The following is a 25,837-nucleotide window of genomic DNA, read 5'->3' on the forward strand; positions in this document are numbered from 1 at the left end:
ATCAACAAGGCTTGCGATCTCAGCTCCATCTCCGTGCTTCCTCCCAGGTTTTCAGATCATTCTCTTTCTTTGTCCCTAGTCGCAGTTTATCTCGGTTATTCTTCCCTCTCTTTGATTTTTCTGGTCGATCTTTGCTAGGAGATCGGGCGGAATGATCTTTGGAGGCGATGGAGTGGGAAGGAAGATCCGTTCTCAATCGCAGCAGTTGTTCTCCCAGGGCATGTCTCTCTCTCTCGCAGCTCTCCCGGAGCTCATTTGAGGAGGCAATCAGGTGTCGAGATCGATCTCTGCTTGTAAATGTGTGGGGACTTTGCCCTAGATTGTTTCATGCAGTTTCCTGATGTCGTACTTTATAGGTCCCTGTTTTAGATTAGGATTTGAGGGACTGGAGGTCGTTATAGACAATCTGGAATAGTATTTTCTGTGCTCAAGCTTTCTCTTACACCGTCTTATGAAATGCAACGGTGTGATTTTGGTGGCTCTTTTTATCTTGATTTTATTAGATGGTAGAATTTCCCAAGAGACATAGTATGTAGATTTTTTGCCTTTAACATCAAACAAGTGTGCAAATTAATTCCGTCATTAACATCTAAGAAACAGCATCAGTCTTACTAGGAGTTTGTAAAAACAAACTAATGAGATGACTCATCTAGTAAGCGACCAGGATGACTTATATTATGTGTCTTCTGCTTTGTTAACGTGAAGAATTTCTTCCTATTATCTAATTTTTCGTACATTTTTTTGTCTATTTCTAACTTGTTGTCTTGGTATAGAGATGTTGTTCTCAAGAAAAAGGATGGTCTCATTGGCTCCAATTGCATCGACAAGAGAGGAATCTCAGCTACGTCTCGCAAGGGCAGCTGGCACTGTGCGCCGACTAAATGCAGCCTTTGTCTCGGATAACAGATGCAAGTTAGGTATAAGATATTTGACAATTGACATGCTACCACATTCAACATGGCATGGTAAGTCAACCACCTAATGTATATTCTGATTTTTAATTATTGAAGATAAAATATAAAGATTAGTTTTGTATGAATAGGTAGTTACATTTCAAACTATGTAAGTGCATCTCAGGGTTCGCTTTGTAAAAAATGTAAGTGCATTTCAGTGAACCATGAAAGGAATATCTTCTAATTCTCTAAGCAGTTCAGGTCAGTGAAGAACTTGAACACAAACTTCAACTTATTGAAAGCTCGCTAAATAGGGTTGGAATGATCCTGGTCTCTGTTCAAGGTGATGTCATGCAAGTAAACAAAGCCATAAAAGAGTTGTCATTAGAAGGTAAGCCTCTATGGTTCACTGTTCCTCTTGTTGAAGACAAGTAGGACAGATGTATACTTGCGCTTAACATTTTCGTAAAATTGTCTAAAATTTTGGTAATTCCATAGAATTTCTGTATTGAATTCTATGCTATGCAATTCTATTGCATGTATGTAATTGCCTGCAAAATTAAAATTCTAGCACATTCTGAGATTTATTTTCTATAAATTTATTTTTTTTCTCTTCAGCTGAAGGGATAAGGCAGAAGATAAGTCTTTTTGATAACTCCATGCATCAGTTGGTAAATCAAGAATCTTATGCTTTTTTTTAATTATTTTCTTTGGTAAGACAAAGATCAACGAACTAGAACAAACCTGATAACAGCTGAAGTGGGAAGATGATATCAAGTCTTTTCTTGGTCGAAGCATCGCTTCCATTTCAGATCAGCTGATTAACAACAACAGTTCTTGCAAAGTACATGAGATTGCCTCAGTGGTTACAAGTTTGCAAGAGAAGATTTGTGCACATCTAGCATGACCCGAGTATCAAGTCTGTAGGACCTCTTTTAAAAAGGAGGTAGTTCTATCATGTCTCAGACACCATCCGCATGATAATCCTGTTGCAATATGCATCTGAAGTCAAGTCACTTGTCATCCTTTTTTATGATGATTGCAAACACCATACCAGCATCTTTGTTTTCTTTGTCATTTTGGAATTTTTGTCATTTGCCAAGAAACATGATGCAAAGACATTTGCATCTAATTTCCTGTTTCCATGCACAATATACTTTACATGGTTTCTTACACGTTATGCAGGTAAGAGAGAGAGGTATTAAGTCATCAGATATCCAACATTCAATTAGATTCCAGTCACCCATGGTATTTTGTTCATAAACAATATTTGCATTCATATATGATACTCCATAATTGTGTATGCTGTCTTTTAATAAATACCCTTTGTGCAGGGTAGAAATTACATGGATTTAAAACTGTCTCTGAAGGGCAATATGGCAGGACAAGAAGTGTATGCTACAGTCATTAATTCTTGTTTTATCACATTCGATACCGTTACAAATTTAAACTAACTTATTAGGAAGCATATGCATATAATTTATGAAAGAATTGTTAATTATGTGATGGTGAGTGTCTGCCATATTTGGCATCATATATGCTGGTTTGCATGATTCATTTTTCAATCTTCCATCTAAAAGTTACTATATGTTTTCGGATGCAGTATAAAGAGTGGATTTCTCTAATTTGGCCAATGTTTTTAGCTAAAATAGCAAACATTTGAATCAATCTGGATCAGCAAATATGCCAGTTGGTTCTTTTTACTTATGCTTTTACACTTGCATTATTCCAGTTATTTCTTTTAGGGGATTATTGAAAATTATTTTCCCATGGAAATTCTTATAGGTTTTCTGAAAATTCATGCTCTTTTTTTGAATTAATCAAACTTTTGTTTATACCAGTGCTGTTGCACCACTGATGAGGAAGAAGGGAGGATCTCCACTTTTAAATAGAGAAGGAAAATCAAAGTCAGTTAAACTGAAGCTGACAGAATCAAAGCACAATATGAGACACAGACATGAACTTCCTCATAGAAAGCAGATGATTTTCCTGAGGTCTGTTGATTTTACATAAAGTTTATGCTTTGGATAATTTGGTTGCTTCTTAAGTGAAACCTTTTGTCAGGTCTTTCCATATACTCGCTACATAATGTTATGAATTGTGTTGCTTCTCAGTTCTTTAACATAGTTATAAAAAAAATTTCAAGATATCTGAATAAATTATTGTTAAATACTTGAAGAAACACCACTGGTGGCCTTTTGGAGTTAATATTGATCGAGTATTCTTGGCGCCGATGCTGAGGACCTGGGACAACACCTTATTTTTGGCTATAGAGAATTTTGCTAACTTGTTGCTTGTGTTTATGTATCATGCCACAGCTTTAATTGTTGATGGTGATGCAGGAGGAAAATGTTAGAATAATCATTGATTCAGAAGAAATTGATGGAGGCAGTTGTTTCCTTATAATGAACAAAGAAACTGCTAATTCAAGGAACTTCGAGAAATCTATGAGAAATTAGATGCATAACACTTGGATTAAGTAAATTTTGAAAATTATTTTGTTTTTCTTACTGAATCAGGATTGGACTTAGGAGATCAAAGATTTATTAGTTATAATTTTCAAGATATAAATATCCTCTACCAAGATTCATTTTATTTTATTTTCTTGGTAACAACAAAAATTATGAAAAAGTTTTTTTCCACAATTTTTTTCACAGAAAAAAAATATATTGATAGACATTCTGCTCTGTCATCATGAGGTACACTAATGTGATTCCAGCATACATGTTAATCAAAAGGAAAATTCTAGTAAAGATGATATGACATTGTTGGGTCCTGCCTCATGCATATCATGGTGTATAGGAGTAAGAAAACATATCAAGTTTCTATTAAAATTAAACTGGATATTTGTTGTTACATTAGTATCTTTAACTTTTCTTTAATAACTAAAATAACATAAAGAGAACTCTAGTGAATATTACAAAGTTTGGTCCTGTCTCATGCATCATGATGTTTCTGAGCAAGAAAAACAAATAAAGTTACTCTTATAATTAGTCTGAATATCTTCTGTTGTATTAGCATTTTTAAGAGATATTTGGTAAGTTAAACAATTAATCGAACGATTGCAAAGAAAAAATGTAATAGGTGCATTTTTTTGTTGACTTCAAATTCAGTAGATAGTAACGTACATAAATCACATCCACTATAGGGGTGCCATAATATTATCATTTGTTGAAAGTGGCCTCCAATCTCATTTCAGGAAAGGAGAACAATTTAATGGAGAAAATTCAGGAAGACAGTATGAGAATCCTAAGGGAAGCTAGGAAGAGTACCAAAATAAGGCAGACGAATTCCATCGCTGTGGATTAAGGTGATTGTGTGCTTGCTTTTTTGACATTAAACGTTTAGGGTTTGCCAATCCCAAGCCATTTTAAGAGTACCAAGATAATTTCACCATAAAACACTCATAATATTTTGTATGATACTGTTGCAATACAATGAAAAAAAATCTCAACAAGACTAGTTAATTTCTTTTCTTATCTAACACAAATCTGACCACACTATTCCTATCATCTCAAGCCATAGCACCAATGATTTATCTGAGTTTGAAGAATTTGGCCTCTAGAATTAGAAGCATGACTGTCTCTCCAAAACTAATTAAGTGTATAAGTACAGATAAAGCTTAAATTTTGACATCTTAACTTTTACAATAATGTCAAATGTTAGGAAATGAATTGGGTTAAATTTCTCCATTTACACTTCACAAACAAAAGAAGAGAAAGGATGTTAGCATTTTAGGACTGTGCAAATGTCTTTTTGTTTTTTGTCTTTCTGAATCTTCATTGAAGCCTTTTTAAGCTTCAAGTTCTAAATGTACTAGATGAAATTTGGGAAATACCTACATAGACAGACATGGTGTAAACAAGTAATTTGTCTTCTGTCGTCAGTATTATTTTCTCTCACATTCCCTATAGAAGTATTTTGTCAGATTTTAATCTTCCAGCATCTGCTTTCTTATAAACGGGAGTGCTTTTTCACTCTCTATGAAAAAAAGAGTCGTAGGCAACAAAATATCAAGGATTTAAAGTAAGTGTTGGTCTTCCAGAGCCTCTATTCACAGACTCTTGACCCCAAGTTACATGATAGAAATAGAATCTATCAGACAGCATAAAAGGCCTCTATGTATGACCCCTGTGCTGATCTATAGATCCAACATTGTTGCTTTTTGCTGTCTTCTGCTAGGCACAACATTGTACATGATGGAGTCCTCACCAAGTCTCTGATTTTGTGAAACTTTCAGAACTACTTCATGAGCCTTTGGCACTTTTACTGCATCCTTTCCTTGCCCATTAATTATTGCAGGTAAACTTCTATTTAACACATTTAGCTTTTCCGCAGCAAAGTGAAAACTGAGTCCTCAAGGACATGACAGAACTGATGTTCAATGCCTAGAATTTTAGAATGGTGTTGATCTCCAAGCACCACAAGATAGAATCATTGCTTATATTAGTATATAATCAGTGGTTAGTAAAACAAACAAGCAGCAGAAATCATGTACTTCTCTGTGTTCCAATGAAGTGCTTGTTCATGTTGTCTTATCAAAATAATAAAGATCATGCCCCATGGACAATGATTAGAACTTACATTTTACATTCACTTGAGATTATTTGACATAGAGCAGAGCTATTCCTTGTTACCAGAGAATAGTAAACTTAAGCTCACTTACTTTTAGAAAATTAATGAGTTTCTTGAGCTTATTTTGTTACCATTCTTTGCAAAAAAACATGCGAGTTGTCTGCATGTATCACCATAAGAAAATGATCTATCACCTTAGTTAAACATTATTTTAGATTCTTACACCAAATTTATCTACCAGTGTGAAGCTCTTAATCCGAAGACACTGCTGCTCAGGAGAAGTTTATTTCCTACCAACTATGAAGGTATGTGATTTTGCTTCTATTTTCAATTACTGCTTTACAATTGAATTAATTCCAACAGTATTGTGTCGTTTCTGGTTTTGTTAGATTTCCAGTTATCAATTAGAAAGGTGATTTAGTTGGTACTTTCCCACCCGCCAGTGTCTGTACTAGCTTTTTCTTTTTCCGCTTCTCATGTGATAGACGAAGCCTTCCTTTTGTGCTGGCATTCAGCACCAGAAGCCCAAAAGCTAGCACCCATTTTAGACAAAGCTTCGTGCGTGGGGGAGCACCCATCAAAGTTGCTTCCGTCAAAGCAAAGTGCTCGACCGATCACATCCACAAGTGGTCCTAAGAGCCATAATTTCCACTGTAGATTGGGCAAAACAGGACATCTTGTGAAAGTCTAGTCCTGCTCCCATCACACTCACACCAGCCTCTTGATTCCTTCTTCCTTTTGGCCCTCACTGAACAAAAAGCTAAAGGAGCCGTAGCTGGTGCATCCACCATTACGACCTGAAAGCTACCAGTGGGGCATTGAAAATGTGTTTTAGATGACTTCGCATTTAGGCATCCAAATATTTAGAAATGGTCTTTAAAATATAGTTCAACGTTCTAACCACTTGAAACGTGACCCATTCCCTGCCAATTTAGACAGCAACAACTGTGTCTTGTCTATTGGTTTGATAATTCAGTACCACTGAATACCTTGGATTTGTTATGAATAGTCCGGCCACAGATACACTAAACCTGATAAGGAAGCACAAACGGCTCTAGTTTAATGTGACCGTTGGTAGGTGGTCTAGATCAAGCTTCCTGCTTCTTCCTCCCCATTGATGACAATGAGGTACTCTGCGCTCTGCCGACACTAACTAGTACGGTCAGTAGGAGAGCCAGTCCAGCCAGGATAATTAGTTTCTCTCTATCTATCATTGGTTAACAGAGTCCTTTTTAGAACGTCACTATCCGCTAGATCTGGCCCATTTGTTATTTGAGAATACAACATTTATTTTATCTTACATGTTTTCTTCTTCTTTGATATGTTGTTCTTGGCTGGAGGCTAATGATTTGGTCAAAGAGAATTGTAGATGAACTTAAACCAAATTAAGCTATTTGTTCAACAGAAGTCATTTGATTTTTTCAAAATTAGACTTAGCTTTTCATGTTTTAGATAAGACATGCATAAAGTTATTGCCATTGGTACAAACCGTAAGCAGCTACAATCACCTTTTAACTAGACTAGGACCCCACAACACCAGGAATAACTCAGGATTTTCGTCTTTTATTTAATGCATATCAAAACAGTTAAAGACAATCTTTGAGGGTGTTAGGAAAGAATGCAGCTACAATGATTAAAGTAAGACACGGAATTAGGGATACAGTTCAGGTTAGTGCAATCTAGTCGGTGGGATTCGGTACCGATATGATAGAAAGGGCATTGGCCAGGACAAGCAAAACTGCTGGTACAACTCAATCTACTTTCCTCCTCATAATGGACATGGAGACATTACTTGTGTAGCACCACTCACTTTCACCGAGCCTCAGTTTTCTCGTACCGAAAAAACAGATTTACAACTACTCAGTTTAGAAGTGGCCTCCCTTTTATTATGGCTGGCGTCCGAGAAAATGGATTGATACGACTGATTTCTCATCTGCCCATGAACATGATGTTGGTTTGGTGAAGATCGGCGAGGAAAGATGGTGCTTTACTCTGCCAGCTTACTATACTAGCTGGTGCGTTGGAAATCTTTGCTGTTTCCCATGAGGAGTTAAAGTCTTCCTTTCCTGTAGTGGGTGACGGTTGGTTGTCAGTAGTTAGGACTGAGCGTGATGTGAGTGGCTCATGTCCCCGTGAACGCTTTAAGGATCAAAATCTTGCGTAGTTCGGCTAAGCATCTTCCTCTCCAATTCGCTTGGCCGATCACCCACACCATCATGTCATCTCCACTAACAGGAGGGTTGAGACCTTAATGAGTCTGAGATCGTGGTTGATCCGAGATAATAGCATAGTTATTGATTCACATGCTCCTTTGGAGTAGTTTTAAACCACTAAATACTAAAATGGCGTGAAGTAATATTATTTCGATAGTGCTCAACATAATCAATGTTGACTTTTAACTGATTGGTTTATCCAACAATTTTAGCAAGTATAAAGTTAGCAGATCAATTGACTATTTATGATCAACGATTGCCAGCTATAATTCACCATATCAATGCTGCTAAACCAAGAGACCGAACGGATGGAGTGTAGAAGAAGGTACAGAAATAAGAAATCCCGGTGAGGTAGAGACGTGTGGAATTATAAAAAACAGGCCATTATTTAGGCATCCCTTCGCTTTACAGAATTAACTCTTGGAGGAAGAAGAAGAGCAGGGCTCATTCCTGCGACCATGGTGGAATCTTCTCTCTTGCCTTGTTTATCAAACTTCAACGCATCGAGTTACGTTTAAGGCCGCATATGGTGGGGAAGGCAAACCGAAAGCTATGCTGATGATGACCACCTATCTCCACCTTTAGTTAAAATATCACGAAAACGGAACCGCATCTGTTCTTTTGCATTTATTATAAATTTCCTGCAAACGAGACAACAGTGCAAAGAATAAGAACCTTTCTTGTCTCTCCTCTCTTCTCTCTATTGCTTTTTGTTAACCTAATCTGCAACTTAATTCACCAAGACATACATGCCTAAATACTAGAAACAATCCTGGTAGGCCAGCCATCGTGGACCTTGAAACTTCTATAATTGTCATCATCTTGAAATAACTATCGTAGCATCTCAATATACAAACAAGACGGTGAAATATCACCTAAAGATGACCATCACCGATGGTGATTGATTGATTGCGATTCTTGATTGTGGATCGTCAGTCTCCTAAACCTCCCGTATAGTGGCCGGGTTGGGGTAAGTTGTTCCTTCTATTTAGGGGCATACCCGTCTGTGGGGGCATGATCTTGAAGAATGGCCAACTCCATGCTCGGTCCGAGTGCCACAAACCAAGCAACATCACTATCATCATCGTCATGACTCATGTTGGTCAAGCTATTTTTCAACACTATTAATTAATCTTAAACTTTGCGAAACAGATAAATTCTAGTGATATAAGATACAACGAGATGATCCTTTGTCCTCGATGAAATGGCATATGTACTTAATATTCTTGCGGATAATTCCTTTAATTTTTTATGGAGGCTTATTTTTGTAATTTATCCCTGTGAAAAGAATAATGTGGCTTATTAATTTATATCTGATAATCGATATTACTTGGCCGAAGAATACAAATGGTCAACGGTTGGGTGCTCATCGTCGCATCGTCATTCTGATAGGTTGTAAATCAAATAGCTGCTGCCGTCTGATGCCACACCGTCGGCGTGCAGAATTGCCTTTCTTCACCCGACGACTGAAGTCACGACATGATTGTCCTTTTCTTTCCTTTTTTTTTCTTTCTTTTTTTTCTGATTCTCTTGGCTGCACATTCTTCTTCCTGGAATACCCCACTCGCTCGTAGCAACCGTCATTAAATCTAATCAATGACATCCTTCGTGAACATTGGTGATAGTCCTGAGTGCTTCACAATCTCATAAAGGAAAAAAACATGGATCTGTTTCGGCAAAGAAAATCTTATCTGTTTCATGGCTGTCAATAGTCAATATCGAAGCACATTGATACGGTAAAACCAAGTGAGGATATTTTCGGAAGATCCTGTAAAACTCACTACGCTGGCATCACATGAACAGAATTACCATCGATGTCTTCTCCTCTGTCCTACTAACCCTTCGTCATAATATAAGAAAAACAGGGGGAGAAGACAGAAGCAAAAAAAAAAAAGGAAAAATCCAAAACCATTAATTAATAAACACCCTTCGAACACAAAGCATTAGAGAGAGATAGAAGATTGTTACTTGGCAGTTCAAAGATGTGGAAGTTATCCATGTTTTCTCATGATCCGAACGATTGGTCCAACGAAAAGCTTCCGACTTTTTCCCCACCCTCTTCCCAAAACGCCCCTCCTCCCATCTTCCCACGCTTCTTTAATGGTCGGATCCTGCCGCCACCATCCGCTGTTTCTGCGGGCTGGTGAACCACCATTTTAGTTTCTTGACCGTCCGAGGGTGGAGGAGGGAGTCTAAAGATTTGATCTTGGAGAGTCTTCTGTCGATTACAGTGTGGGAAGGATGCGAAAACTTGATCTTTGTTCGTGTGCTCTCGCATGGAGAAGCTGTCGCTTTGAATCAACAAAATATGGCGACTTTTGCCTTCTCTCGAGTTACTCCTCGGTGGATGTAGCTTGAATCTCTTACCGATTGGAGGAGAATGGAAACTACTTTGTTCCAAGTATTTACATTTGCTATTCTCCATTCATCTTTGTTCAAAGCTCGGATTGGAATTTGAGTCAATCTGATTCAGATTAGAGACCCTCGAAACCATTGGCCTGAGCTTACCATTGCTTTTGCTCTATGAGTTTGGCTCCTCATGGAGGGCATGTGGAGTTTGGCGCGGTGGTAGAGGAAGTCCTTATTCCTTTCTTCAACAGGACTACTAAAGCAGCTCATATTTGACGACTCGAGCGGTTGCGTAGAGGTGGAGGTCTAGAAATCTGTGATTATGTGCTTTTCTTCTCCTTCCAGGCTTGCCACTGTAACAATTCTCCTTATTCAGTTTTGGCTGTTAATTGAGGTATTGCTTTCTCCCTTTGATCATAGCATTAGTTTTTTGATCAATTATTCTTGTAAGTTGGGAAATGAACGTCAAGATGAAGGCCCTGTAATGGAATCAGCTTTTAATCGTCTTTTACAAGTGCTCTCATTAAAATGATTTTAATAGTGAAAAAGCATTCCTCAGCTGTAATCTCACTGAAAATGTGAATAATCTTTAAATTTCTCTACTATAGGAGAATCATAGTAATCTTCTCATCGTAAGTTCACTTAATATAGGTTTTGTTGCATCTCTGTTCATGTCTATCTTCCATATTATTGATTCTATGTGTCAGACCAATCTTCCGATAATTCCAATAGATTTTCGCATACCAGAAATTTTATTTTTCTTTTGGGGTAAACTGGGTAATTGGCCCATAATTTACTGAAAATAGTAACAATGCAGGAAAAAGGTCAAGAAAAGAAATATAGGATGAGAAGGGGAAAGGAAAAAAATTTACAAAGAGAATAGAAGAAGAAGAAAAGTTATAGCTCAATTAGAGGTGTTATTTCAAAATAAAGGACATAATGTGTTACACTGTATTTGCAGTGTTTTTGGAGGTGGCATATAGTGTACAATCATCTTGGAAACTGATAGTCTGATGTTCCTGTTGGAAGTTAAGGGAATTTATCATTTGTTTTTGCTGTTGTCAAAGACAAGATTTGCTACAAACAATGGTATAGATAAACATAAAATCCAATAGAAAAAGAGTGCAAATAACACAGGTTATCACCAATACAAGTAGTATCATGCACTCAAGATTTATTCATTTGGAAATGTATTGAAAGGCATGAGACTGAAAACTAAACTGAAATTAACTGATAATCATCTGAACAATTGATAGAGAAATTGAGAAAACATAAATGTAGATACTGAACATTTTACCTAAATTAGAGCATCCATCATCTAACAAATCTCATTCGTATCACTTATGGAGAAGGTCATGTTGAACTAAGAAAAGTCTTCTGGTCTATTTGCATTTTGTGAAATGCATAATTATGTGATGTCTTATATGTGTACTTCGAATGTCATGGTAGTTCAGACAACTTAACTTCATTTAGGACCAAGTAATTCTTTGCATGTTGATGAAAATTAAGGATAGAGTTCAGGGCATCATTTTTTCTCCATTGGCTATTCAATTTTAATTTTTTTATAACCTTCACTTAAAAAAGTATTATTGATGACAAAGAAACATGTGAAAGTTTTTGACAATTAGATGGTTCAAGTTTCTATGTATCCAGCTTTCATTTTCCTATATAACATCAAAACTTTCATTTACAGTTATCTTCTTACAATGTTTCTACGACCTCTTTTTTCTTGAAGTTGATGCAATATTTTGCTTGCTCCCTGATCTGACATGACAATTGAGTCCAGCAATATTATCGTTTTGGCACCAATTGTTGCTCCTTTATATTTAATTTATTGAAATTTCTTTGTTAGATTTGTTATGTCTCATTCTTATCAGTTTTTTTTTTTTCAGATTCCTGTTTAATCAAGTGGTTCCTCAGTTCTGAAGATTTGCCTCTGAGCAAAGCCAGGAATTAGATTATGGCAAAAAGATCCAATAGAAGGTCACGACCTCGGAATGATGCTGGATGCATGTGGGGTTTGATTAGCTTGTTTGATTTCCGCCGGGGCCATCCAACTCAGAAGTTACTTTCAGACAAAAGGCATGAAAGCAATAGACATACTGGTAATAAATCTTTTTCTTAGTTCAGCTAAGTGATAACTTATGTTTTCTAAGCTCTGAAGAATTTTTAGTTGTGTTTGTTAGTTATTGATGACCACTTTGATTCTTAGGAGACATTCTTTTTTATTTTGGTTGTGCAATAAAGCTTGGATTTACATACAATTCCTTTACTTTGTGACAGTACACAAGATTCAACTTCACATTTGATAACATTTTTTAAAAGTCCAACAGGCTTCACTATTTGTATATGCCATAGAAAATATGCTTATCTCTTGGCAGTAAAATTTTAGTTTAACCATTCAAATTTAGGAAATTATAGCTGTTATATTGTTATGCAGGTACTGGATACTCGAGAATCAAGCTTGATTCACTTAGAAGTTCTTCAAACAAACATGAACATGGCAGTGTAAGTTTAGCAAATTTGTTATTCGACAGAATTGGCTTATCTTTTAGCTAAGCATATTCGACCATGATTTTATGTCAATTTATAACTTTCTTATCATATATAGCTTAACTGTGTTGCCATGCAAGAACCTCAGGATGCATTCACATGATTCTGTAAGAAAATTGGCTATGATAAAGTTTTAGAAGTTGAAAGAACACTATTATCCATTGGTTATTCTACAGGAATTGAGGACATCGCTTTTTCTGTGAACTGAGCATACTTAACCATGTTCTTATGGCAATATGAAGTTCCATATTGTTTGTTATTTATTGCATTTTGTTGTCATACAAAATCCATAGGATAAATTCACATTATTCTGTAAGATAATTTGTGGCTCTGATAAAAGTTTTAGAAGTTCAAACAGCATTACTGTCTTACTGAAGCATAGATGCTAAGTTTAATGTATAGCTATGTGCAGTTCTGTTTGAACTAGGATCTGGCACTAATACTCATCTGACATCGTTTGGTCATTTTTTTTCCTTTGATGCTTAGCTGGTATAGTTGGTGCTAAGCCAATTTATGGACCGAGACATGAGAAAGTTGCAACAATACCTGTCTTGAGTAAAAATGAGTAGAGATTTAGCTTTCCTGTCTAATATTCTCGGATTAAAAGATATCCATATATGGATGTTACTCATCAGTGTATGAACAAACACTCGAGGAATCCATTATCAATTCCATGAGAAACTAAACAAATGATGTTTTAGTTATTCAAGAGGTCTATTAAGGGATTCATATAAACTCATAAATATAGAAAATCAACTTTTTTTTTTTCATCTTCATGGGTAGTATAATGTACAAAGTATTTTTAATGGTAGTATCAAAAATACATTCCAATTCATGTATTAGGGAAAACTTGGGAAAGGGGCCGAGTTTAAGAATCTCATGATGTGAACTCATAAAGGTATATAGCATAAAGCATGATAGTAGCCTCAGATTGAGCTAGCTGAAGTAATATACTCAACTTCTTAAAGATCTATATTCAAGGTTCTTTCTATTTATTAATGTACTTCACATTGCTTCTTGATTCATACATAAAATAAATTACAAACAAAATTGGAACTTCTAAAGAAAGAATCCTATTTTTATGCTTCTATGATGCTCACCTCAAAATTTGAAACATCATCCTTCAAAAAACCTACAAAATATATTCCATAACTTTCTTTCCTTTCATAACTACCACATAAGTATCAGCTGTCAAGATTCTTTCATGTAATTACCATAATAGCAAAAAATAAATGAAAATTATGTCAGAGTTGCACACAATGTGTCTTTTAAGTTCTCAAATGTTAACGCTGCAGAACTCGGCTTCTAGATAATAATTTACGAAACCAATATTTTTCAGCTTGTTGATGAAATCAGAGACGATCAAGTTGACTCGGTGATGACAAGTGTGAAAATACTTATGGAGGAAGAGATGTCTCAACATATCCAAAAGAAGATCACACGTGATAACTTGCAAATTGAGGACCATCCCAAGAAGAGTTATAAGCAGAGAAGCAAAAAATTGAAAGGTTCAGATGCTCAGGGGATCAATCTAGCTGCTTCTTCCAGTTTGGATGGTGATGAGTCTGATAGTATGGATCTAATGAGAAGATCTTCCCTTAACTTTGACCTGGCCGCATTTTTGATGGAGTTTTATGGTTATACATACCAACAAAAGCATGCTGATTCTGACAATAAGTTTGACTTGCTTCCAGCCTTGGAAAATATTAGTCCAAAGATTTACAACCATCTTAGTGAGCCTGATGGTCATGTTGATCAAAAGATTTCTTTCTTTCAAAAGAACCTAGCAGATGTTTCCCAGGCCATTTTAAGTCAGAAGTTGATGGTTGAGAAACAACTCGATGGACGATGGGTTGTCCATCCCAAAGAATACATGGATGCATTAGATATTCTGAATTCAGATAAGGAGTTACTTATGCAACTGCTTCATGATCCAAATTCACTTTTTCATAAACATAGTCAATGTTTTCACAGTGCTCAGGTAGGGAAACTAACCAAACTGGGATCAGATGAAGGTTTAGAGAATGTTCAACTGTTGGGAGAGGAGATTGATGGTTTGGGAAAATGCAAGGAGTCTGACAGTAATCAATTGTTTCATAAACAAAGCAGATACAATTTTTTCCGCAAGGATAAGTCAAAGGGGACAAAACCATCAAAGGGAAGTCCAAATTCTGAGGCTTTAAACAGAATAGTAGTTCTAAAGCCAAGCCCAGCAAGAATTCCAAATTCTTCTATTATAATTACTCCAAGCTCTTCTCCCCAATCACATCATGTCCTACGGCACGAAGAACACGGTGAAAGAATTTTATCCCATTTTTCCCTCAAAGAAATTAAAAGACGACTCAGGCATATGATTGGTGAGAGCAGAAAAGCACGACATGTTATCTCCATGGATGGTGTTCTACACAGAATTCCAGTGAGGTCTAATTACACAGATGTTTCATCTAAACTGATAAATAGTGAGAGTACAGTAGCAAGCTTGGCAAGCAGTTCTTCTCGTGATACCGAGAAGCTGTCTGAAACTTTGTCCCTTGATAAGCGAAATGACAAGAAAAATGACTTGGAAGAATGTCAAGTTAACATCAACAGCAACATTTCTTCCTCAAGGTCTCAGTTTTCCATATATGAGGAAGCCAGGAAGCATCTTGCTGAGATGCTAGGCACTGGAGAAGACAGTTTGCCAACCACCCAAACCTCAGAATCTTTGGGGAGGGTACTTACGTTACCTAGATACAATGAATTATGTCCTACATCCAGTCGACAAAGAGTCCAGGACCTCATCATGTCATCTGAAGGGACTGGAAATCCCTCCCTACAACAGTTGGAGCAAGTAGGTGCTACCAATATCTTAAGCCTAGCAAGAGAAAACTTGGAGTTTTCATCTTTTCCTATGAGCATGCCAAGTGATGACTTGAAATTTCGCATCTTAAATACAGAACTGGTTGATACCAGTATACTGGAGCTACCATGCATTGGAGAAGACTTGAACGACAAAGGTAGTATTTTTGTATATTTAAATAAGATCTACTTAAGATGACTCTTTGTGCATTCTCATGGTATAAAACATGTGATTTTTCTGTTGAAGTACAGAGATTTTAGAAGCAGCTGATACTGAAGGCATTGTCCGGTCTAACCATTTGGATGTACCCTTGGAGTCAAGCAGAAGTGAAATAATTGTTGCAACTGAAATTTGTGAAGAATCTGCTGCAGCGCAAGGGCAGGTAGGCTTATAGACCAAAACTTGTTAATAGATCATTTGATATAAAGATTCTTATTCCTTGAAACATTCTACTAGGGATCATCTGAGGAGACATCACTTACAATGATGCAGTCCAAGGTCCCTCTGAGTTCCTTGCTCAAAGAAAATTTAGTGGCTCCTGAAAGTACCACTGAAAAGCAAGAACAACCAAGTCCAGTATCTGTTCTTGAAACATTCTTATCAGAAGATGTTACCAGCCCTGAGCCCAGTTCAGAAGAGCCTTGTACGGTCTAGAAGATATTGAGCACATTGAGATTTTTGTTCAAACAGCTTTATTTGCCCTTTGGGCACAAACTTACCTGAACTTGTTGTGCTTTTGCAGATGGCATTCAAGTGCAACATCAACATGTTAATTATGAAGACCGTGAGAGCTATTCGAAAGTTATAGCATCACCAGATGTAAACGACAGTTTCAGAGATTGTCTTCAGGACTATCAAGCTATGTCCGATTACGTTAAAGTACTCTTGGAAGCCTCAGACCTTACTAATGAATTCTCAGAGAGATGGAATATGACAGCTCAGTTACTTGAGCCAGCTTTGTTTGATGAGATAGGGATCTTTTTTTTCTTCCTGCAAGATGATCCTAAGCTCCTCTTTGATTGCATTAACGAAGTTCTTGTAGAGATACAAGAAAGGTTTTTTAAGTGTACACCATGGTTGTCTTTCATCCAGCAAAATGTTCTGCCTGTCCCTGGAGGCGAAAGCTTAATCCAAGAAGTCAGCAAGGGTCTCGAGAGGCATCTTCATATACAGCTGCCAAACACATTAGATCAAGTAATAAGGAAGGACTTGGAAGGTAGAAGTTGGATGGACCTTCGATTCGAAACCGAAAACACCACAAATGAGGTATGTGAAACCATCCTAGACGATCTAATGGAAGAAACTGTACACAACATGTGGTTTCAAACCCTGACTTCTTTGGAGTTCATCTTCACATAGTTCACATAATCGTATGCAACTAATCCTTGTCAGTATGGAAGATTGATGTGTTTCTTACTCTCAGTTGTTGATCCAGACACAGCCATCTGCAGTCTCTAGTTGTAGATCTTTCTTAACTTACATCGTTGTGAAGATTGAGAGGGTTTGGGGTGTATGTATTTGGATTCATCACTTGTGCTATGCAATAATAATCTGGAAATATGTGGAGATAGAGCTTCCTGCTTGAAGTCTCCTCAAGACAAAGTTGTATATGGGTTTGGAAATGTATAGGAGGACTGTATGTTATCAGTCGTTATGTGCCTTATCTCATCAGAAAGAATCATAATGGAACAATTTATACCTTCTTCCATTCTATTTATGTGCTTCTTCAAGTAACTAAGAATTTGGACGATCTGTTACAGCTCCTTGAAATCTTACCACAGTGTGTCCATTTGCAATGCTTACAGATTGCTATCTCTACTGTTTTCATTCGAAGCGCTGCAGATTTATCGTCTGATCACATCGTAACACCTCACATCAAACGGAGTTGAGAGAGAAAGGGAGGAGAAGAAACTTATATGTGTTTGTACATCACTTCTCTCCTCTCGAATCGCCACGGGACGAAACAAAACCGACGGCCAAGACCGGCGAAATTAAGTTTCTAAGCCACGACGACCGCAACCCGACAACTCCGTGACCCGATCCATATGCCCGTCCGACCTCCACGCATAGATTCCATCGACTCGCCGGCCTTTCGTCTCTTCCACCAAACCATCGTTTGCTGACTCCACCAGTATATATATATATATACACACAGCCACCGATTCCATGCAGACCACACCAGTCCCCCATGGAGGTCTTCAAACTCTTCTCCTCCGTCTGCCTTCTCTCCCTTCTCCTCCTAACATCTGCTGAAGGCGTCCGACGGAGGACTTACATAGTCCACGTGCAACCGCCGGAGTCTGCCGCGCTCGGCGCCTCCTCCGACCGGGAGAGTTGGTACCGGTCGTTCGTCGCGACAGTCTCGTCGGAGGTGCAAATGGTCCACATGTACACTAACGTCATCAGCGGCTTCGCTGCTCGGTTGACGGAGTTGGAGCTGGAGGCCATGTCCGTGATGCCCGGCTTCGTCCGTGCCTACCCCGATCGCATGTACCGCCTCCAGACCACCCACACGCCGGCCTTCTTGGGGTTGCTCATGCATCAGGGCTTGTGGAACGCGTCGAACTACGGCAAGGGGATCATCATCGGGGTGCTCGACACCGGCGTCTTCCCTGACCACCCTTCCTTCAGTGGCTTAGGGATGCCACCGCCGCCCGCTAAGTGGAGAGGGCGGTGCGACTTCAATGCGTCCAGCTGCAACAACAAGCTCATCGGAGCAAGATCGTTCATCAGCGGCGCGATGGCCATGAAGGGCAAAGCGGTGGCCTCGGACTCTCCGATCGATGATGATGGCCACGGAACCCACACTACCAGCACCGCCGCGGGAGCGGCCGTGCCGGGGGCGGACGTGCTCGGGAACGCCAAGGGCATGGCCATCGGCATGGCGCCCCTCGCCCACGTCGCCATGTACAAGGTCTGCGGCGAAATTGACTGCGCCAGCAGCGACATATTGGCCGGGATGGACGCCGCGGTAGCCGATGGAGTCGATGTGCTCTCCCTCTCCCTCGGCGGGCCCTCGCTACCATTCGACGAGGACACGATCGCAGTGGGCGCCTTTGGGGCGATCGAGAAGGGAGTGTTCGTAAGCTGCGCGGCAGGCAACTCTGGCCCAGTATCGAGCACGCTGTCAAATGAGGCGCCATGGATCCTCACGGTCGCCGCCAGCACCATGGATAGGAACATAAGGGTGACAGTAATGCTCGGCAATGGGTTATCTTTCGACGGAGAGTCCCTTTTCCAGCCAAACTCGTTTCCCCCGGCTCTCTACCCTTTGGTGTACGCCGGAGCTAACGGCAGTCCGGCCACTGCCCTGTGCGCCAATGGTTCTTTCGACGGCTTCGACGTCAAGGGCAAGATAGTGCTGTGCGACCGTGGCGGAGGTATCGCGAGGCTCGAGAAGGGCGCCACCGTACTGAGTGCAGGCGGCATTGGCATGATCCTGGCGAACCAAGCCACCGACGGGTACAGCACTCTGGCCGACGCTCATGTCCTCCCGGCGTCGCATGTCGGTTTTGCTGCCGGAGATCAGATCAAAGCTTATATCAACTCGTCTTCCAATCCAACGGCGGCCTTCCTTTTCAAGGGCACGATACTCGGCACGTCCCCAGCTCCGGCGATCACGTCCTTCTCTTCGAGAGGCCCCAGCTTAGCTAGCCCTGGGATTCTGAAGCCGGACATCACCGGGCCCGGCGTAAGCGTCTTGGCGGCGTGGCCTTTCCGCGTCGGGCCACCCTCCAACTACACCGGTACCACCTTCAACATCATATCGGGCACCTCCATGTCCACCCCTCACCTAAGCGGGATTGCCGCTCTCATCAAGAGCGCGCGCCCGGACTGGTCGCCCGCCGCCATCAAGTCCGCGATCATGACGACCGCCAGCGTGGTAGACCACAGCGGGAAGCCGATCGTGAACGAACAACTCCTCCCGGCCAACCTCTTCGCTATCGGTGCCGGCCACGTCAACCCGGTAAAGGCCGGCAACCCCGGCCTGGTGTATGACCTCTCTGCCGACGACTACATCGCCTACCTCTGTGGCCTGGGCTACGCAAACAAGCAAGTCTCGGTGATCGCCAGGAGGACGATTGATTGCTCCGCCGTCAGCAGTATCCCAGAGAAGGACTTGAACTACCCTTCCATCTCGGTGACGCTCGGTGGCAACACGACCTACGCGGTGGTGGAGCGGAGGGTGAAGAACGTGGGCAACGCGGCGTCCACATACTGGGCGGAGGTCGGGGCGCCATATGGGACGTACGTGCGCGTCCACCCGCCCGTGCTGAGCTTCAACTACGTGAACCAAGAGAAGAGATTCTTCGTAGCGTTCAAGATGGTGGGCGGCGGCGGCGGCGGGTCGCAGGGCTACTTGAAGTGGGTTTCGGTCAACCATGAGGTGAGGAGTCCGATCTCCATCACGTACACAAACTAAAACGAACTGCGCGATCCACAACGTGGTCATGCATCTCATTTGACTACGTTTTCGTTCGATTGCTCGGCCATAACTCCAACACAAGTTTGGCTTGACAGAATGTTCGACCATGTTGAGGAATAAAGAATTGCTTTGATGAGATATTTTGTCAACCCATCGGTTTATTCTCGGTCAACTCATGCCGAAGTCAAAATTAAAGCTTGAAGTCAACAGGAAATTGAATGTGATACACGAACAAATATACTATATCTGGTTATTGCGTCGATAGAGCCATCAACTCCGCAGGGGTTTCTCGCACTTTTGACCCATGCATGCATGCATTACTCCAACCTGATGGAGATCGGGCTCCTGACGACGTGCTTCCCTGACACCCACAGCAGTTGCCCTTGCACTGCACCTGATCCACCTCCGTTCCTCCTGAAGCTGATGCGGAAGCGTCGCTTCCGGTTCACCTCGTTGAACGAGAGCTTTGTTGGCGTCACCCTGGCCGACACCTCTTTCGGCAAGTCAAGCTTCACCCGGTACGTCGACGTGGGCTTGCCGACGTTGGTCACTGTCCGTCTGTAGCGGACCGACGTCAGATTGTTCGCCGGCAGAGTGACCGATATGGAAGGATAGTTCAGTTCTCCCTCGCTGATGCTGTTTGGAGACGAGCAATCGACCGGTCGGCCAACAATAACTTCGACAAGAGAGCTTTCGTAGAGGCCGCAGAGATAAGGGATATAGTCTTGGGGTGTGAGGTCGTAGACGAGACCGGGGTCGATGGCCTTCCGAGGGTTCACGTGTCCCGCTCCTATCGCGAAGAAGTCGGCCGGGAGGTGTCTCTCGTCGAGGATCGGCCCTCGGCTGTTGTCCGTCACGTACGCCGTCGTCATGATGGCGGATTTGATCGCGGCTGGCGACCAATCGGGGTGCGCTTTCTTGATCAGGGCGGCGATGCCGGAGAGGTGAGGGCAGGACATGGAGGTGCCGGAGTTCATGTTGAACTTCTGGATGGTCCACGCGGCGAGGATGTTCACGCCCGGCCCCGTGATGTCCGGCTTCAGGATCCCCGGCGTGATTTGGCTGGGCCCGCGGGAAGAGAACGAGGCCATCGACGGCGAGTGGGGTGTGTGCATGACGGTGCCGTTGAATACCAACGACGCCGCGGGGGCAGAGGCGGAGTTGATGTAGGCCTTGATCTTGAGTCCGACAACGTAGGGGACGTTCGAAGCCGGAAGCACTAGTGGATCGGCGATGGTGCTGTAGGCGTCCTCGGGAGTGTTGACAAGGATTATGCCGGCGCCGCCGGCGCTTTTGACGACTTGAGCCTTCTCGAGCCTCGAATTGTCGCCGCGGTCGCACAGCACTATCTTTCCGCGGACGTCCACACCATTCAAGGAGTCGTTGAGGCAGTGGGAGGCGGCCGCATCACCGGCGACGTACACGAGAGGCAGCATTTTGGAGTCGAAGTTACGCGGCGGGTTCAGTGACGCGCCCTCCCATTCCTGTCCGTCGCCGAGCTTGACAGTGCCCAAGAAGGATCGGTCCATGGTGCTTGCGCCTACCGTGAGCAGCCACGGCGCGACATTGGTCACGGTGTAAGGATCCGGTCCCGAATTGCCGGCCGAGCAGCTGACGAAGATTCCTTTGTTGATGGCTTCGAAGCCGCCCAGCGCGACCGGGTCAGAGTGGAAAGGAATAGATCCACCGCCGAGCGAGAGGGAGAGCACATCCACCCCATCGGCCACCGCGGCATCCATGGCAGCCAAGATGTCGTAACCTGCGCATCCTATCTCAGAGCACACCTTGTAAATGGCGATGTGGGCGCGCGGCGCCACCCCGGCCGCCACGCCCCTCGCATTCCCGTCTACGTCGGCATGCTTTACCAAGGCCCCGGCGGCAGTGCTCGCGGTGTGAGTGCCATGCCCCTCGTCGTCGATCGGCGTGTCGGTGGGCCGACGCCTGACGGCGTCGTAGTTGATGAAGGACCTTGCACCGATGAGCTTATTGTTGCACGCAGACGCGTTCAAGTCGCATCTCCCCTTCCACTTGGCCGGCGGCGGTGGCAAGCCATAGTCATCAAAGGATGGATGCCCTGGTGTGACGCCAGTGTCTAAGATGCCGACGATGACCCCTTGGCCCATATTGGTCGCGTTCCAAACGCCGTTGCCGATCCTCTGCCTCAGCCCCAGAAACTTTGGCGAGTGGGTAGTCATGAGGTGGTAAACGGGGCTGGGGTAGGCGTGCAGGAACCAGTCCAACTTCGACATGGCCTCCACCTCCCTCTCAGTGAGCAAGGCAGAGAAGCCGGTGACGACATGGCGGTAGGAGTAGATAACGCGCGACCGTGCGAATTCGGTGTCGTTCGCTTCAAGAGACGCAAGGCTCAAGAGAGAGGAGTACCAACCCGTCCATTGTTCGGCCACGGAGAAGCTCAGGTTCTCCGGGCGTTTGACGTGAACGATGAAGGCTTTGAGCTCGTCGGAGCCGTCGACGTGGAGGCAGGAGAGGGGGAGGGAAGCAAAGAGGCAAATGAGGAGGGCGAGGAAGGGCTTAGGGAGAGCCATCATCGATTGCCGGGATTACAGTACCGCTGGCATATGACAAAAGCCTCGGAGGACGGAGATATATACAGATCTTTTGGGAGAACGAATCTTAATTTCAGGCACACAGGATTTGGTTTGTTATTTCCGGAGCAAAAATGGGCTCTAAGACAGAACAAAACACGAAATTAGCCAAAAAAAGGCTGCTTCTGTTGCGATGGTAGTTTTCCGGTGGTAATTATTTATGGAACGTTAATACAAGACGAAGTATTTGATCGATATATAATGATAAATGCATTTGGAAATAACATTGGAAAGGTGTATATACTAGGAAAAAGAGGAGATAACATATCACCTATGATATGGGTAAAAACAGATTTGACGTAACACTCCGGATTTGACGTAATACATCACGACGTCAGCCCCCCCTGGACGGCACACTGCTCCAGGGGGCGGGCATTAACACCAATATAATGTGCACCCTCACTCATCGTACCCAGACGACCTCATCACCTGACCCCGCACGATCGGCCGAGGCAGGGGAAGGCGTCGACTGAGGCTCGCCATACCTTGCGGCAGCTCGGCCTTCCACGCAATGCCCACGACGACGACAGGCTCCAACAGAGGTACGGCCCTGCCCCGGCAGGATGGCACATCAGGTAACATCAAACTCACCTATAAATACTCCCAGGCTCCAAACGAACCGGGGAGGACAAGAGAGGCACGATTTCACCCAAAACTCCTCTCCTCATCACTAACTTGATCGTTGGAGGGGTCGGGTCGAACCGCCGACCCGACCTGTGTGTAGATACTCGACCGAAGCCGATCCAACCCGACGACGCGAAGCATTCCAGCCAGATCCCCCGTAATCGACCGCCCCAAGATCCCGAGAGGAGCCTCGCCTGATCCTAGCCGTTCGGACCCCTGAACCAGCCGCGTCGACCCCAAGGTCACGGCTAAAAAAGTTACTTACCGTAACAACCTGACGTCGAGCGAATCGTAGTGACAAACAAGATTTAATGTTTTGGGTGGATGAATTCGCCTCAAAAGCCCACAGTTTTTAGTCTTTCATTTCTCTCTCTCTCTCTCTCTTTCATTATTTTTCTACGGAATGTTCTGATTTTTTAATAAGAAAAGCAATTTTTCCAACTTTTTCTCTCCTTCATTGGTCACATTTGATTGAATTGATAGGTTTAGTTGGAATGATTCACTCGACGCAGCATTTAAATTAGTTCATAACCAATAGTAGCTAATAAATAAATAAATAAATAATATTAGTATATATTGATCCATATCAAAACATAAAAAATAATTATAAAAATAACAAGATGATGATAAAATAATAAAATAAAATAAAATTTATATTATCGATAAAAATGATATAATTATGTTATTTTTATATTTTAAATAAAATACACAAGTTATAAAAGAAACAAATAAATGCTAAATATTAAATAAGTCCGATGTAATTATTTGTAACACATCAAACATTAAAATATTAATATCTTAAATGATATTTCAAAATAATTAATTAGAATATAAAACCTTATATAGAGTTTTAAATATATGAATTGCATGATTAAACTCTCATTATTACCAAGTCTTTCTTTTTATTTTTTTTTTTTTCCATTTTTATATTTTTTATTTGATATTTTTTTCTTTAATACTCAAATATTCATCGTTTATCATCGTATCATACCGTCGCTTTTATTCTACTATTTTCTCTTCTCTTATCTTCTTTTCAAACTTTCTTCTCTTTTCTTCTCGATAATGTAGAGGCGACGATGGTGGAAATGACCACAACGTTATGGAAGCGGGGGGTAAGAAACAATAAGATCTCGTGAAAGGGAATGAGGCTCTTACAATAGGATGAAACAATCATGGAAAGATAGTAAAACCTCATGGTAAGACGAATGTGCCGAGCAACAACAAAAGATATCTAAAATATTAAAAAATAAGATATGAAATGAAAAAAATAAAAACTAAGATACCTTTTGAAAAAAGCCAAAAAATAGAAAAATTTTCAGGAAAATTATATGTTTCAGTATATTTTAAATTAAAATAAATCAAAATAAAAAATACATCATTTAAAGCTCAAATTAAAAAGTTAACAATTAGCCCTGATTTCTTGCATATAAATCCTCAGAACTTCTTCCACGTTGAAGTCCTTCTCCCCATAAATTAAATTGATGCAATGCAGCGACTTGTGAAGAGTAAGGGAAAGTGGAAGTGACGGAGAAAAGGAGGAAACAAGAGAAAGAAAAAATGTCAGAAATGAAAAGAGCTGTCTAACGTAATGAAAAAAATAAAAGAGGCGAAAAGAGGATGTGCATAAGAGAAGAAAAAGAAAAAAAACGAGATAAGTAAAAAGAATATTTCTTAAACTTTTAGGTGTGTTTGCAACGTTATATCTAATAGCAGATAAGATTTTCTCAACTAAAATCTCTCTACTGAGGAAAATCTTCTCTCATAATCTGTATAAATAAGTGAGGGACTTCACGGCTTCGACATTCATCACATCCCTTAGGGGGAACTCTTTCCCATCGGTTTCCCATCGGATTTGCTTTCTTTCCCATCGGATTTGCTTTCACTGCTGCAGCTTCTGCTTCCTTCTCTTCCTTCTCTACAGTGGCTTCTTCCTTTGCTACAGCATTGCTATAGCTTTCTCCTCTGTTGCAGCCGCCGCCGTTGCCATCATCGTCGCTGTTGCAGCCGTAGCAACAGCAACAACAACGATATGCTCTTGCCCTACTCACGAAGCCTCTCGCTCATAAACTGTTTGCTTTGCATCAATTCAAGATTGGTATCCTTGACAGGAGCACCACAGGGACATGTTAATGCATTCAAGCTTCTTCAATAATTCTTTTTATCTTCTATTCTCTTCCCTTCTTCAATAATTCTTCTTATCTCCTATTCTCTTTAACAATATCACATGATATTTGATTAGATGTAGAATGGATAAATATGTTGTATAAACAAACCACATGATTAAAAAGATTTTTCCGACGTTATCACAGCTACATAGCACCATTAGTAGTAATATAACCTTTGTTTGATATTATGATTTTATTTAAGAAAATATATTTAAATATGTGTTGGTTTAAAAAACCACACATATAATCTTTTAGTATATGAAGCTTATATTATGACAAGCAGAACCTTATTATAAATTGATGAAATCTTTATGAGCTAAGTTAAATAGTATTTTTAATCTCTCCAATGAGGTTTAAATCTTTAGTAAGTAGATTTAATACAATACCACTAAACCAATGTTTTAGGTATCATATGATTTTTTTTGTTAAGTATGATTAAAACAATATCTGAATTTTGAATAAAATTAGTAGAGAATTTGGTTTTTTTGAATATTCAATTTATGTTTTTTTGATTTAGACAAACAATATGTGTGTGTTTTTTTTCTTCTAATATCCAATTGAGTTGGAACATTTGTGTCACCCTTCGTAAAATGA

The 25,837-nt window shown here is 41.1% G+C and overlaps 3 protein-coding genes and 1 pseudogene across 3 annotated transcripts; 3 read left to right on the top strand and 1 right to left on the bottom strand.

Moving 5' to 3' along the window:
• Window positions 1–796: 796 nt before the first annotated feature.
• On the top strand, window positions 797–1,899 carry LOC135586343 (putative recombination initiation defects 3; annotated as a pseudogene).
• A 7,789-nt stretch (window positions 1,900–9,688) lies between these two features.
• Window positions 9,689–17,135, top strand: LOC135653196 (uncharacterized). Its single transcript, XM_065174856.1, has 7 exons — window positions 9,689–10,424; window positions 11,923–12,135; window positions 12,471–12,538; window positions 13,923–15,579; window positions 15,674–15,804; window positions 15,879–16,065; window positions 16,165–17,135. The coding sequence occupies exons 2-7, from the start codon at window positions 11,991–11,993 to the stop codon at window positions 16,779–16,781; spliced, it is 2,805 nt and encodes a 934-aa protein (XP_065030928.1). The 5' UTR covers window positions 9,689–10,424; window positions 11,923–11,990; the 3' UTR covers window positions 16,782–17,135.
• Window positions 17,136–17,706: 571 nt separating this feature from the next.
• On the top strand, window positions 17,707–19,960 carry LOC135652605 (subtilisin-like protease 4). The gene has a single exon (XM_065173657.1). The coding sequence runs from the start codon at window positions 17,800–17,802 to the stop codon at window positions 19,843–19,845; it is 2,046 nt and encodes a 681-aa protein (XP_065029729.1). The 5' UTR covers window positions 17,707–17,799; the 3' UTR covers window positions 19,846–19,960.
• A 205-nt stretch (window positions 19,961–20,165) lies between these two features.
• On the bottom strand, window positions 20,166–22,394 carry LOC135652293 (subtilisin-like protease 4). Its single transcript, XM_065173131.1, has one exon. The coding sequence runs from the start codon at window positions 22,392–22,394 to the stop codon at window positions 20,166–20,168; it is 2,229 nt and encodes a 742-aa protein (XP_065029203.1).
• Window positions 22,395–25,837: the final 3,443 nt, after the last annotated feature.

This window comes from Musa acuminata, chromosome BXJ3-11 (genome assembly GCF_036884655.1).
Source record: "Musa acuminata AAA Group cultivar baxijiao chromosome BXJ3-11, Cavendish_Baxijiao_AAA, whole genome shotgun sequence".
NCBI lineage: Eukaryota > Viridiplantae > Streptophyta > Magnoliopsida > Zingiberales > Musaceae > Musa > Musa acuminata.

What these genes read in the sequence shown, in the direction of transcription:
- LOC135653196 (XM_065174856.1), top strand. Translation starts at nt 11,991, where the DNA reads ATGGCAAAAAGATCCAATAGAAGGTCACGACCTCGGAATGATGCTGGA. An exon ending in AGAAGACTTGAACGACAAAG is followed by an intron (nt 15,580 to 15,673) that starts GTAGTATTTTTG and finishes GTTGAAGTACAG; the next exon opens with AGATTTTAGAAGCAGCTGAT. An exon ending in CTGCTGCAGCGCAAGGGCAG is followed by an intron (nt 15,805 to 15,878) that starts GTAGGCTTATAG and finishes ACATTCTACTAG; the next exon opens with GGATCATCTGAGGAGACATC.
- LOC135652605 (XM_065173657.1), top strand. Translation starts at nt 17,800, where the DNA reads ATGGTCCACATGTACACTAACGTCATCAGCGGCTTCGCTGCTCGGTTG.
- LOC135652293 (XM_065173131.1), bottom strand. Translation starts at nt 22,394, where the DNA reads ATGGCTCTCCCTAAGCCCTTCCTCGCCCTCCTCATTTGCCTCTTTGCT.